Source organism: Octopus sinensis, linkage group LG25 (assembly GCF_006345805.1).
Source record: "Octopus sinensis linkage group LG25, ASM634580v1, whole genome shotgun sequence".
NCBI lineage: Eukaryota > Metazoa > Mollusca > Cephalopoda > Octopoda > Octopodidae > Octopus > Octopus sinensis.
This window is the reverse complement of record NC_043021.1, coordinates 16,270,471-16,284,123: the sequence shown is the minus strand read 5'-3', so window position 1 is coordinate 16,284,123 and position 13,653 is coordinate 16,270,471. Positions and strand designations below refer to the sequence as shown.

The following is a 13,653-nucleotide window of genomic DNA, read 5'->3' as shown; positions in this document are numbered from 1 at the left end:
ACGACATTTCTGAAGAAATCTGTACAAATTTATCCTAATCTGGCTCGATTACACGAGCTGGGCAAAAGCGTTGAGAATCGGACGTTGTGGGCTTTGGAAATCTCCGAGTCTGTTGGTGTCGCCGTTCCGGGTAAACCTAAATTAAAATTAGTTGCTAATATACACGGGAACGAAGCTGTTGGTCGCGAACTGTTGCTTCGACTAGCCTGGCATTTACTTCAAAATTATAACTCTACAGGTATCGATCGAATTAGTCAACTTTTGAAAAATGCATATATCTATCTGATGCCATCGATGAACCCCGATGGCTTCGAAAAAGCGAAAGAAGGTGATTGCTCAGGTTCCACGGGTAGACCAAATTCCAATGGAGTTGACTTGGATAGAAATTTCCCCGACCAGTTTGATTCCAAGCCAGAACGGAGTAAGCCATATATTGAACTGGAAACAAAAGCCATCCAAAACTGGTTGACCCAAAACCATTTTGTGTTGTCTGCAAGCCTCCACGGTAGTAACTTGGTAGCGGTTTACCCTTTTGATAGCTCAGCTGGTCACATAGCAAAAGATCATTATAGCAAATCCCCTGACGATCCTCTCTTTCGCCATTTGGCCCATACTTACGCCAATGCCCACAAAACGATGTCCAAGGGCAACACATGCCAAGGAAATAATTTTACACAAGGAATTACCAATGGTGCCTTCTGGTCCAATAAAATCGGTAAGTACCGCCAGACTTTCTTATCAATTCTTTGAGAAAATCTTTTCATTTTTTTATTCACAGTTTTTATCCTATTCATATTTATATAATATTAAATGTTATCAACAACAACAACAAAAAATAACATTTAATATTATATAATGTTTAATGAAGAGCAATTAAGTTTATAAATTGGTCAATTAAAAAAAAATGGAAAAACACATGTATATCAAACAGCAAAGCCCATTAACCTTTTAACATATTACCTGGTCATATCCAGCTCAAACATTCTACTTATTTTATCTGACCTCTCACACCAACCCTACAATGTCATTCTAAAAATAATCACATCATTGAAACCTTGAAGCCAAGAGATAGAATGCATGATTAATCCAGAACAGTGCTTATAAGCATTGCAGTTGACAGAGTGATTTGAATGCTAAATGGTTAAGGTTATCAAGTGAGTAGTTCAATTTTGAATAGAGCCATGGTGAATGGTTTAATTTGGTTACTAGTGTAATATTTATCATAATACCTAGAATCAACACATATATGACGGAAGTAAAGGTCCCCACCCCTTCGGTCATGAATAACCATGGGATTGCACCTAGAAAGTTCCCCTCCAAGGCACAAGTCCAGGCAGTGTTGCTTATGGAAGACAAGCAGTCACCGATGCATAACAGTCTCCCATCTCCACACCACTGATGTTATCCAAGGGAAAGGCAAAGGGGCCGATACAGCTTGGCACCAGTGATGTTGCAACTCCTTTCTACAACAGAGTGAACTGGAGCAACGTGAAAATAAAGTGTCTTGCTCAAGAACACAATACACAGCCTGGTCCAGAAATTGAACTCCCTACCTCATAATTACGAGCCCAATGCTCTAACCGCTGAGCCACAACAACATTTGATATTGTACAAATAATTCTTAATGAAGAGCAATTAAGTTTATAAATTAGTTGAGAATAATGACTGACAATTTCTATGAAAGAACTCACATGTTTTCAAATCTCCTAATCTAACCATATGTTAGATATATATGTCAAAATGCTTTCTGGCCTCTTCTTTCTCTTTTCTAGGACATTTCCTTTCACAGTCATCGTTTAATTGAGGACGGCTTCTTTTCGCTAAGGTTGCTGACCATTTAAAAATATTCCCTTACGGCCACTTGCTCATTAGTCTTTATCACATATCTTTGATTTCCTTTTTTACGAGGGTCAGGCTATAAGGAGTCTATAAACATGCATTGCTTTATATATCTCTGCATCTTAGCAGAAGATCTACTTTTAGATATACTTTTACTCAACAACCTAATTAATAATGGTTTCAAATTTTGGCTCAAGGCCAGCAATTTTAGGTGAAGGGGTAAGTCACTTACATTGGTCCCCAATGTTCAACTGGTACTTATTTTATTGACCCTGAAAGGATAAAATGCAAAGTTGTCCTCAGCGTCATTTGAACTTGGAACGTTAATCCAGAAGTACTATTAAGTATTTTGTCTGGCACTGTAATGATTCTGCCAGTGTGCCAACAGTATAACTAAATTATGCAAACACAAAAATAACACACTGACATCTCATTTTAACAGACATATTTACCAAAATTACATAAAAATTTCTTGAAATACTAAAGTCAATTTATACAATAAAATCGCCATTGGCTTCAACCACAGCCTTCAGATGACTTCGGAATCTCCTGCAATTCTTATGGACAGTCTCCTTGTTTAAGTTGGTGAATGCTGCCATAATCCTTGCCCTCAGTTCATCTTTGGTGTTACAAGGAGTTTTGTTAGTCTCTCGCACAACTGCACCCTGCACATAGTAATCAAGAGGTTGCAGTCTGAGGAGTTAGGTGGCCAGATGTTAGGGGTGGTGTGGTTGCAGAAATTGTCTGACACCCATGACTGCATTCTCGTGGTTGTGTGACATGGTGCAAAGTTCTGCTGCCAGACATAGGATCTTCCAGCAGCCCCCCTCTTGACCCAATACAGCACTGCCTCCTACTAGCACTTGATGTAGGCCTCTGTTGAGTCTGAGGCCATATGGGAAGATGAATGGAGGCATAACATCACCATTACTCGTGGTCACTCCAAACAGCATGATGTTGACTGGATGTTTGATTCCTGGACTGGGTGACATGTTGTGTTCTTGAGCAAAACACTTCATTTCACATTGCTCCAGTCCTCTCAGCTGGCAAAAATGAGTAATCCTTTGAATATAGGTGCAGAAGTGGCTGTGTGGTAAGTAGCTTGCTTGCCAACCACATGGTTCCGTGTTCAGTCCCGCTGCGTGGCACCTTGGGCAAGTGTCTTCTACTATAGTCTCATTCCGACCAATGCCTTGTGAGTGGATTTGGTTGATGGAAACTGAAAGAAACCCATTATATACATGTGTGTATATATATATATATGTGTGTGTGTGTCTGTGTTTGTCCCCACAACATCACTTGACAACTGATGCTGGTGTGTTTGTGTCCCCATAACTTAGCAGTTCGGTAAAAGAGACTGATAGAATAAGTACTGGGGTTGATTTGCTCGACTAAAGGCGGTGCTCCAGCATGGCCGCAGTGAAATGACTGAAACAAGTAAAAGAGTATATATGATCTTAAAACCGGGAAACCGGCCCTTATGAGCCTGGCATGGCTCGTGATGGGGAACCTTTATTTATTTTTATTTTATTATTGGGAGCAGAAACTTCATTAGTCATGATTTTCAGTTCCTCATTTCCAGTCTTCGGTCAATTCTGAGACAATGGAATATGGAGATCAATGTGTGAGAAGCATTGGTTGACATGGAATCATTAGAAGGACATATTCTTGGCTAACAATATCATCTTTGTTTGAAGACAATGGTTAGTTTTCAAACTTAAACCTTTACACACACAAAATGTAATTCATATATGTGTGTGTGTATCTTACATGTGTGTGTGTGTGTGTGTGTATCTTACAGGTTGTGTGTGTGTGTATCTTACATGTTGTGTGTGTGCGTATCTTACATGTTGTGTGTGTGTGTGTGCGTATCTTACATGTTGTGTGTGTATGTGTGTGTATCTTACATGTTGTGTGTGTGTATATCTTACAGGTTGTGTGTGTGTATCTTACATGTTGTGTGTGTGTGTGTGTGTGTGTGTATCTTACATTTCGTGTGTGTATCTTACATGTTGTGTGTGTGTGTGTATCTTACATTTCGCGCGTGTGTGTATCTTACATTTCGCGCGCGTGTGTGTGTATCTTACATTTCTCGCGTGTGTGTGTATCTTACATTTCTCGCGTGTGTGTGTATCTTACATTTCTCGCGTGTGTGTGTGTCTCTTACATTTCTCGCGTGTGTGTGTATCTTACATTTCGCCTGTGTTTGTGTGTCTTAAAATTCAGCAAAAGATCTTAGGCTTCTCAATAAACGTAGTAGTCTGGCCTTAGATCTTTTGTTGATAAGAAGGTAGATAAAAGAATTAGAAACTAATTGTAACCCTATGACCACCACCACTATGTTCCATGCCATTCCAAAATTGACGTTCTTCCCTTAGCTTAGTCTTGCTACAATAGCGAGAGCATGAAAGAATTTCATCTTCTAGCTCTGATAAAACATTTGAGAAAAAATTTATTAATATATCTTGTCTATTGAAAATCCATGTTTACTACAACTGAAGATAGCATTGTATTTAAACTGATGTAATGCTTGCATTGTTCAATGAAATGAAGCCGCTTGAAATGGTTATATTGTCCTGTTACTTATTTTGATTATATACATAATGAGTATGATGAAGTAGCATTTCATGAAATTTAATTTGCATTTTGATTAAATACAGTTTAATATTGACCTACATATGTAGTTCTTGAGTCAATCAATTTTCAAAGGAACATAGAAGTTGTCACACCTTGAATTTGCCTCTCCTCTCCCTCTCGCTCTTTCTTCCTTTCTCTTGCTCTCTTCCTCTCTCTCTCACTCCCTCCACTCTCTCTTTCCCCTCTCTATCCCCCTCTCTCACTCCCCTCTTTTTATTTATTCTCTCTCTTCCTTCTCCCTCTCTCTTCCTCCTTCTCCTTTTCCTTGCCCCTCCCCCAAACAAAACTCAGCATAACAAATATCAACATGACTTCTTCCTATGTAACTTTCTTTTTTGCCTTCTTTCAATTACTCTAAAATATTAAGTAAGTTTAACCTGAATGAATAATCAATTTACTGTATCTCATTTTCTGCCAGCTTCCTGTAGAGCCTCTTTTCCACCACTCTTTTTTCTATAATAGCTTCATTCACAATTTATCCAGCATGACACTGCATTATATATTTTCTTCAATACTTAAATTACCCATAAGCAAGTTTGTAAAGCCAATTGGCTTTATTTAAAGCTGGCTTTTATTAATGGTGTAATTTCAAACCTGTCTTTTCTTTCTAGGTTTCAATTATTACTGTCTTATTTTATTAAACATGTTGTTTAATTATTTTAAGGTATTGTTAAATATTTGTACCTACTTAGACCAGATCTAGTCTACTTTTCAGGGGATTCCCAATCACATGATTTTGGGTTCAGTCCCACTGCATGACACCTTGGGCAAGTGTTTTCTACTATAGCCTCAGGCCAAGCAAAGCCTTGTAAGTGAATGAGGCAGACAGAAACTGAAAGAAGCCTGTCTGTGTGTTTGTCTCGTGTGTGGAATGTGTCTTTGTGTCTGTTTGTTCCCTCCACCACCACTTGACAACCGGTGTTGGTGTGTTTGCATCCCAGTAACTTAACAGTTCAGCAAAAGAGAACAAAAGAATAAGTACTGGGGTTGATTTGTTCAACGAGAACACTTCAAGGTGGTGCCCCAGCATGGTCACAGTCAAATGACTTAAACAAGTAAAAGCTAAAAGATATATCGGTGTGTGTGTTCATGTATGTGTATATATTAGTTTGGCCACCATACATGCAACATCTATAGTCCTCCCTGTGCCTGTGAAATCTTGTATCCCTGCCGTAAGGTTTCATTTCCATACGTGCCAGCTTAATTTAATTCGTCTATAGTCGAAAGACACCTGTTGTTATGTCCTGTTATTTGTATTTGTGTAACATTCTCCATTTTTTTTCCATCCTTGTTTTCGTATACATTTGCTGCTTTCTTCCAAGGAATATAATGTTCTTAGCTTAGTTTTTCCTTGTGGATGGCCAGATTGGAGCAATCTCGAGTATAACCAGCCGAAATTGCGAAGATAATCTGGTACTTGACTGAGGAAAGAAAACTCCAAATGATTGGTCCTTGTTTTCTTTGTATCGTCTATCTGGATGTTTTGTTGCCCTTTTTTGTATCACCTAACTGTCTGGATGTTTTGTGTTCTTGTCCCATTTTGTATTATATATATATATACGCACACACTCTGTGCACCCATTATTTTCTATAATTGAAGCTAGTAAAAGAACCTACGTGCAATTACATAGTTAGGTGTGTGTATGTTGGTTTGTATACACAAGTGTGTGTTGGTTGGTGTAAGATTGTGTATGTGTGTGTGTATATGCTTCTTTTGTATAAGTGTATGTTGGTTAGTGTTCATATGTGTGTTGCTAAGTGCATATTTGTGTGTGTGTGTGTGTGTGTTAATTGGTATATGTTTGTATTGTTGTGTGTGTGTATGCGTGTCTGTTAGCTGATGTGTGTGTGTGTGTTATAAATCCCGTACAGTAAATAACTTCTTTTCTCTAACCTGTAACTGTATTGTAACTTCACTGGAAAAGCCATGAATGTCACCACTTCCATGCTCCCCCTCCTTTTATGAAGACACCACTACCACCACCACCAACATGACTAGAAGCAACACCACCAGCACTTTCACTACCACCTCCACCACCACCATTACTACACCACTACTATAATCACCACCACCGTCACCACTGCCACCACCATCACTTGTGGCAGTAGTACTTTACCCCCCCCCCATTACCACCACCATCATCAAAAGCAGTACCACCATTATCAACAGCAGCAATTGTAAAGCTAATAACTTAATTCACCAATATTTGTTTATTACAAAATGTTAAAACAAACGACTCCATCACACCCACAGCAGCCACATAAAATAATTTGTGTGGGTGTGTGTGTGTGGTGCGTGTACTTTCATTCTCTCTCTCCTCCACTCTCTCACTCTCACCTCCTCTCTGTCCTGGAGGTTTATTGGTTGCTCACACCTAAATCTATGGCATTTGTCGCTGGTGCAATAAAACATTACTGGAGGGCATCGGGTCCCTGGTCAGCTCCGATCCAACCCACAAGATGCATTCCAGAAGTTTTGAGACTGTATTAGGAGGGTGGCGGTGGGGGGCAGTTACAACTGTCCTAGATTATTGTAATTCTAGTATATCCTTAATATCCATCTGATAAGCTGACGTTTTTATCCTAGATTGAAGGAGACGGCTGTAATGGCACTTTGAACACGCCCTGTTAAGCACTGATGGTCACAGTCTGCTAAACACTGCTTCTCAAAATTCCACCCTGATAACCAGGTAATAGAGATGGGCGTCAGAACTGTCCTTCACCCTTATTTCTTTATTGCCCACAAGGGGCTAAACATAGAGGGGACAAACAAGGATAGACAAAGGGATTAAGTTGATTACATCGACCCCCAGTGCATAACTGGTTCCTAATTTATCGACCCCGAAAGGATGAAAGGCAAAGTCGACCTCAGCGGAATTTGAACTCAGAACGTAACGGCAGATGAAATACCTATTTCTTTACTACCCACAATGTGGTAACGTTTCTACCAGCTCACCACCTTGTCCTTCACTTTGCCAACAGTCCAGACCTGTGTCCCTGTGACTTTTGGTTGTTCCCGAAGCTGAAGGAGTACCTTGGGTGGGGTGGGGTGGGGTGGGGTGGGGAACAGTCATTTTGAAGACATTGAGAAGATAAGGGATGCTGTGACAAGGGTCCTGGACACCTGCACTCTGGGGGACTTCCACGGGAGCCTTCACAAAGTGGCTTCAGCAATACAACAAGGGCATTAGAGTCAGATAAGAGGATCATACTCTGAATGAAATTAGAGTTTTGTACTTTTTTCAAATTAATAAATGTCTCTCTTGAAAATGTCTCAAAACTTCCGGGATGCACCTTGTACCTTTATTGAAGGATGCTCCAACCATGACCAGCTTGCTTTTCTCTGACACAGTGCATCTTGGAGTCATACGATCTTAAAACTTGGGCACACTGGGTAGTTGCCTGTGGTGGTGGTGGTAGGGGGCCTGCAGAGTTAGGGTGCCCAAAGGAGTAGTTGTGTATGTAGAGGCCCTTGTGCAATGCTTTACCCAGGAACCTGGCCCTGTCTGGGACTAAATATTATATGTTAATAGGGATCTACTGAATGACATATGCACACGAAAAAAGGAAAAACCTCAAATAATTGCAAATACTTGTCTCTTAGTGGGAGAAAGACAAGACCCTTGTGGATATCGAAGAAAAGAGATAATTTCAAATAATTAAGAATCAGTTTCACAATTAATTTATATATTTCATGGAAAATATGATTGCTGTTTGTAGGCAATGGGCAGGGATAGTACTAGAGCATTCAGTACCCTAGGCCAACCTGACAATATGAAGACCCTGCTCCCAGTCCTACTGTATGTCCCCCTTTACCCCAGCTCTATAATGTGTATCTTCCTTTATTTCATCCCTTCTTCCAACTTTTTAACGTGCATTCCCTTTGTCCCACTTTTTCCAACCATATAATGTATGCCCACTCCCCTTAGCCCTATAATGTGCATCTCCCTTATCTCCTCCCTATAATGTGTGTCTCAATTCTCTTGGCCCTACAATATGTGCCCAATTCTTCCAGTCTGAAAGTGCATCTCCTCTTCCCTTCCTTCCAGCTCTCCAGTGCATGACCCACTCTCTCTCTCAGCCCTATGTGTACCCCACTTCCATCAACCCTATAACATACATTTCATTCCCCCATTTTACAATGTGTGCCTCTTTGTCCCAGCCTTGAATGTGTGCCTTGTCCTATCCCTTTAACATACAACCCCTCTTTTCTTAGCCCTGAAATATGCATTTCCACTTCTTTGAGCCCTGAAATTTATGCCTCCATCTCCCAGGCCTATATGTTCCCGGCCCTGTGACACATGCTTTCTCCTCCCAGCCCTGCGACACGCACCTTCTCTTTCTGGCCCTGTGAGACACGCCTTCTCTTCCCGGCCCTGCAACGCACGCCTTCTCCTCCCGGCCCTGCGACGCACGCCTTCTCCTCCCGGCCCTGCGACGCACGCCTTCTCCTCCCAGCCATGCGACGCACGCCTTCTCCTCCCGGCCATGCGACGCATGCCTTCTCCTCCCGGCCATGCGACGCACGCCTTCTCCTCCCGGCCCTGCGACGCACGCCTTCTCCTCCCGGCCCTGCGACGCACGCCTTCTCCTCCCGGCCCTGCGACACGCACCTTCTCTTTCTGGCCCTGTGAGACACGCCTTCTCTTCCCGGCCCTGCGACGCACGCCTTCTCCTCCCGGCCCTGCGACGCACGCCTTCTCCTCCCGGCCCTGCGACGCACGCCTTCTCCTCCCGGCCCTGCGACGCACGCCTTCTCCTCCCGCCCTGCGACGCACGCCTTCTCCTCCCGGCCCTGCGACGCACGCCTTCTCCTCCCGGCCATGCGACGCACGCCTTCTCCTCCCGGCCATGCGACGCACGCCTTCTCCTTCCGCCCATGCGACGCACGCCTTCTCCTCCCGCCCATGCGACGCACGCCTTCTCCTCCCGGCCATGCGACGCACGCCTTCTCCTCTCGGCCATGCGATGCACGCCTTCTCCTCTCGGCCATGCGACGCACGCCTTCTCTTCCCGGCCATGCGACGCACGCCTTCTCTTCCCGGCCATGCGACGCACGCCTTCTCCTCCCGGACCTGCGACGTGTACCTTTTTCTCCCAGCCCTATGACGTGTGCCGTCTCCTCCCGGCCCTACAATGTGTGCCTGTTTAATCCTAACCCTTTAATGAATGCCCCTTTTCCCCAGTGCTTCATGAAGAGGTTCCGTCTATCTCTACTCTTTCCTCCAGCCATCACCCTCTTTTACACCAACTGAAAAAAATGTACTCCCCTCCAAAATTACAATAACCTCACAAACATGAAATTTATCGTTTTACAACCCTATCATGTTTCTCACAGAGTAAATGTATTGTCTGGTGACATAATAAGCCATAAAACTCCATGGCCCTCCAACCTCGCCACTCACACTCCTCTCCTCCATTCCTCCTTTGTTGTAGCATTTGGCCTTACCTGTTCTCTTTGTTTATTCAGTTTTCATAGGTGATGAAGAAATTCTTGTCTAAGTTGTTCAGAGTTTGTATGGTGTCCCCTCCACACACCTGCTCCCACACGCCTACCTGCCTCGCTTGGGTTTAAACAATCTTCGTGGCTGTCTGAATGATTTGAAGAAGAGTAAAGTCAACAACTAACACAAGTCTACATTGTGATATGGAATTATGACTCACTGCCCACTGACCTGTATAATGATGATGATGATGATGATAGTGGTAATCGTCATGAGCACAATGCCTAAAATTTGGTGGAGAGAGAGAGAGAGAGAGAGAGAGTTGATTACATCGACCCCAGTGCTCCACTGGTACTTATTTCATCAGCCTCGGGTGGATGAAAAGCAAAGTCAACCTCAATGGATTTTGAATCCATAGTGTAAAGATGGATGAAATGAAAAAGATGGACAAAAGGCCTTTTAACATCTTGTCCAGCATGCTAACATTTCTGCCAGCTCACCACCTTAACCCTTTTGATACCGACCCAGCCGAAACCACCTCTGGCTCTGTAGTACAAATGTCTTGTTTTCAAAAGTTTTGAATTAAAATCTTCCACCAAATCTTAGTCACAATTTATGTTCCTAACACTAGCTTAAAGATAATTAAGTTATTTTACTAAATTCTTTGTTATATTTAAAATTAATTGAAAGAAACACAGAGCATCTCAACAGAAATATAGCAGCAAAATGGTTAAAGCATTAACCCTTTTGATACAAACCCGACTGAAACCACCTCTGGCTCTTTAGTACAAATGTCTTGTTTTCACAGGTTTTGAATTAAAATCTTCCACCAAACCTTAGTCACAATTTATGTTCCTAACACTAGCTTAATGATAACTGTCATTTTACTAAATTCTTTGTTATATTTAAAATTAATTGAAAGAAACAGAGAGCATCTCAACAGAAATATGGTAACAAAAAGATTAAAATATATAATAGAGAAACAATTCTTAACCCTTTTGTTACCAACCCAGCTGAAACCACCTCTGGCTCTGTTGTGTTTATGTCTTGTTTTCATAAGTTTTTAATTAAAATCTTCCACCAAATCTTAGTCACAATTTATGTTCCTAACACTAGCTGAATGATAATTAAGTTATTTTGCTAAATTCTTTGTTATATTTAAAATTAATTGAAAGAAACACAGAGCATCTCCACAAATATGGTAACAAAAGGGCTAAAATATATAACAGGGAAACAATTCTAACCCTTTCACTTCCAACCCAGCTGAAACCGGCTCTGACTCTGAGTACAAATGTCTTGTTTTCATAAGTTTTAAATTAAAATCTTCCACCAAATCTTAGTCACAATTTATGTTCCTAACTCTAGCTTAATGATAACTAAGTTATTTTGCTAAATTCTTTGTTATATTTAAAATCAATTGAAAGAAACACAGAGCATCTCAACGGGTGTATGGTAACAAAAGGGTTAATAATAATAATGATGATGATGAGAGTGATGGCCACTCCCGTTGATTTTGACATGTGAATGTTTGAAGGAGAGGATTAAAAAAAAAGAGAGTAAAAAACACTTTAAAAATAAAAAGCTGCATCTATTTGTGATGGATACACGAATGTTATTTGAGTTGAGTTTTAGATTTTGGCCATGAGTGTAAGTCGAGTTGGTAGATACAAAACTAACAGCTGTGAAATTCATGCTGTATCCTACGATTCTAAGATTGTTATTTGGGTTACATTGACATACAAAAAATTGTGTTTCTGACAATAAACCCTAACCTCCCTTCCACCAACCCCCACAAAAAATTTATACAAAGTACCTGTCAAATACTGGGGGCAGTTTAACCCTTTTGTTACTAACCCGGCCGAAACCGGCTATGGTTCTGTAGTACAAGTGTCTTGTTTTCATAAGTTCTGAATTAAAACCTTCCACCAAACCTTAGTCACAATTTATATTCCTAACACTAGCTGAATGATGACTAAGTTATTTTACTAAATTCTTTGTTACATTTAAAGTAATTGAAAGAAACACAGAGTATCTCAAGATAAATACAGTAACAAAAGGGTTAATAGTGATGCCACTCTCTTCCGAACTTGTGGCTTTGTGTCTAAAATATGTGCTTGACAATGTGTGTGAGTATGAGAAAGTGGATGCGTAAATAGAATAAAGGTGTGAATGTCTGTGTGTATGTACGAGAATGTGTGTGTGTATGTATTTATGAGAATGTGTGTGTGTGTGTGTGTATGTATATATATATTTCTCAAATATATATATGTATATTTATGTGTATGTATATATATGTGTATGTATATATATATATATTTCTCAAATATATATATATGTGTATGTATATATATAATATATATATATATATTTCTCAAATATATATATGTGTATGTATGTATATATATATATATTTCTCAAATATATATATATGTGTATGTATGTATATATATATATATATTTCTCAAATATATATATATTTGTATGTATGTATATATATATATATATTTCTCAAATATATATATATTTGTATGTATGTATATATATATATTTCTCAAATATATATATATTTGTATGTATATATATATATTTCTCAAATATATATATATGTGTATGTATATATATATATTTCTCAAATATTTCTCAAATATATATATATATATATATTTCTCAAAAACTTTTTCCATACACCCATTTTCATTAAAATTTTCTTTCAATTTAGCATTCTGCATTTTTACAATTTTTCCTTGCTTATCATTTCTCCACGTACGGTCAACACAACCCCACCATTTATTGATCTATATATATATATATATATATATATATATATGGGAATATGTGTGTAGATAGTCATACAAATGCGCAGATAACTGTTAGTCCATCTGGGCATGTCACCTGATATTGTTAGATGTCTTATCCGAGGGAAGATTTATCTCTCCTCGTTTTACTGCCATGAAATTCAAATTAAGAGCTGACTTTTTATTAGATCTGATCAACGATTTACATTAAGATTACATTTGTTTCCGGCGCAATCCTGTCGCCATTGTCTGTTTTTTTATTTATTAATCGAGATGTCAAATGTTCTTGGCGCATCCATGTTTGCTGTGATTTATTACTGATCAAATAAGGATTTATTTTTAGTGCACATTAATTATTATTATCATGGCATGCTGGTAGAATTCTTAATCATCATTATCATCGTCATTTAACTTCCGCCTTCCATGCTGGCATGGATGGGGCGGTTTGATGGCGGCGAGCTGGCAGAAACGTTAGCACGCCGGGTGAAATGCTTTGCGGTATTTCGCCTGCTGCTACGTTCTTAGTTCAAATTCCACCGAGGTTGACTTTGCCTTTCATCCTTTCGGGGTCGATAAATTAAGAACCAGTTACGCACTGGGGTCGATATAATCAACTTAATCCATTTGTCTGTCCTTGTCTGTCCCTTCTGTGTTTAGCCCCTTGTGGGTAGTAAAGAAATAGGTTTGAATGGAGCCAACTGTTTTGGCAGGATTTTTACAGCTGGATGCCCTTCCTGACTCCAACCATTCAGCAGGGTGGACTTAGTGCTTTTTATGTAGCACAGGCGAGGTGAGTAGTGTGTTTTACATAGCACACAAGCGCAGGTGAGGTTAGTTTTGGCAAAGTTTTTACAGCGGGATGCCCTTCCTGACACCAACCATTCAGCAGGGTGGACTTAGTGCTTTTTATGTGGCACAAGCAGAGGTGAGGTCAGTTT

General features: G+C 40.2%; 1 protein-coding gene across 1 annotated transcript in view; it reads left to right on the top strand.

Annotated features, from left to right (window-relative positions):
* LOC115224523 (carboxypeptidase D) overlaps positions 1-13,653 on the top strand; it is a 92,410-nt gene that overhangs the window by 1,955 nt on the left and 76,802 nt on the right. Inside the window, exon 1 of the mRNA XM_029795433.2 lies at positions 1-715. This exon is cut by the window's left edge and continues 1,955 nt beyond it. Coding sequence (XP_029651293.1) covers positions 1-715 — 715 coding nt within the window. The remainder of the gene's footprint in view (positions 716-13,653) is intronic.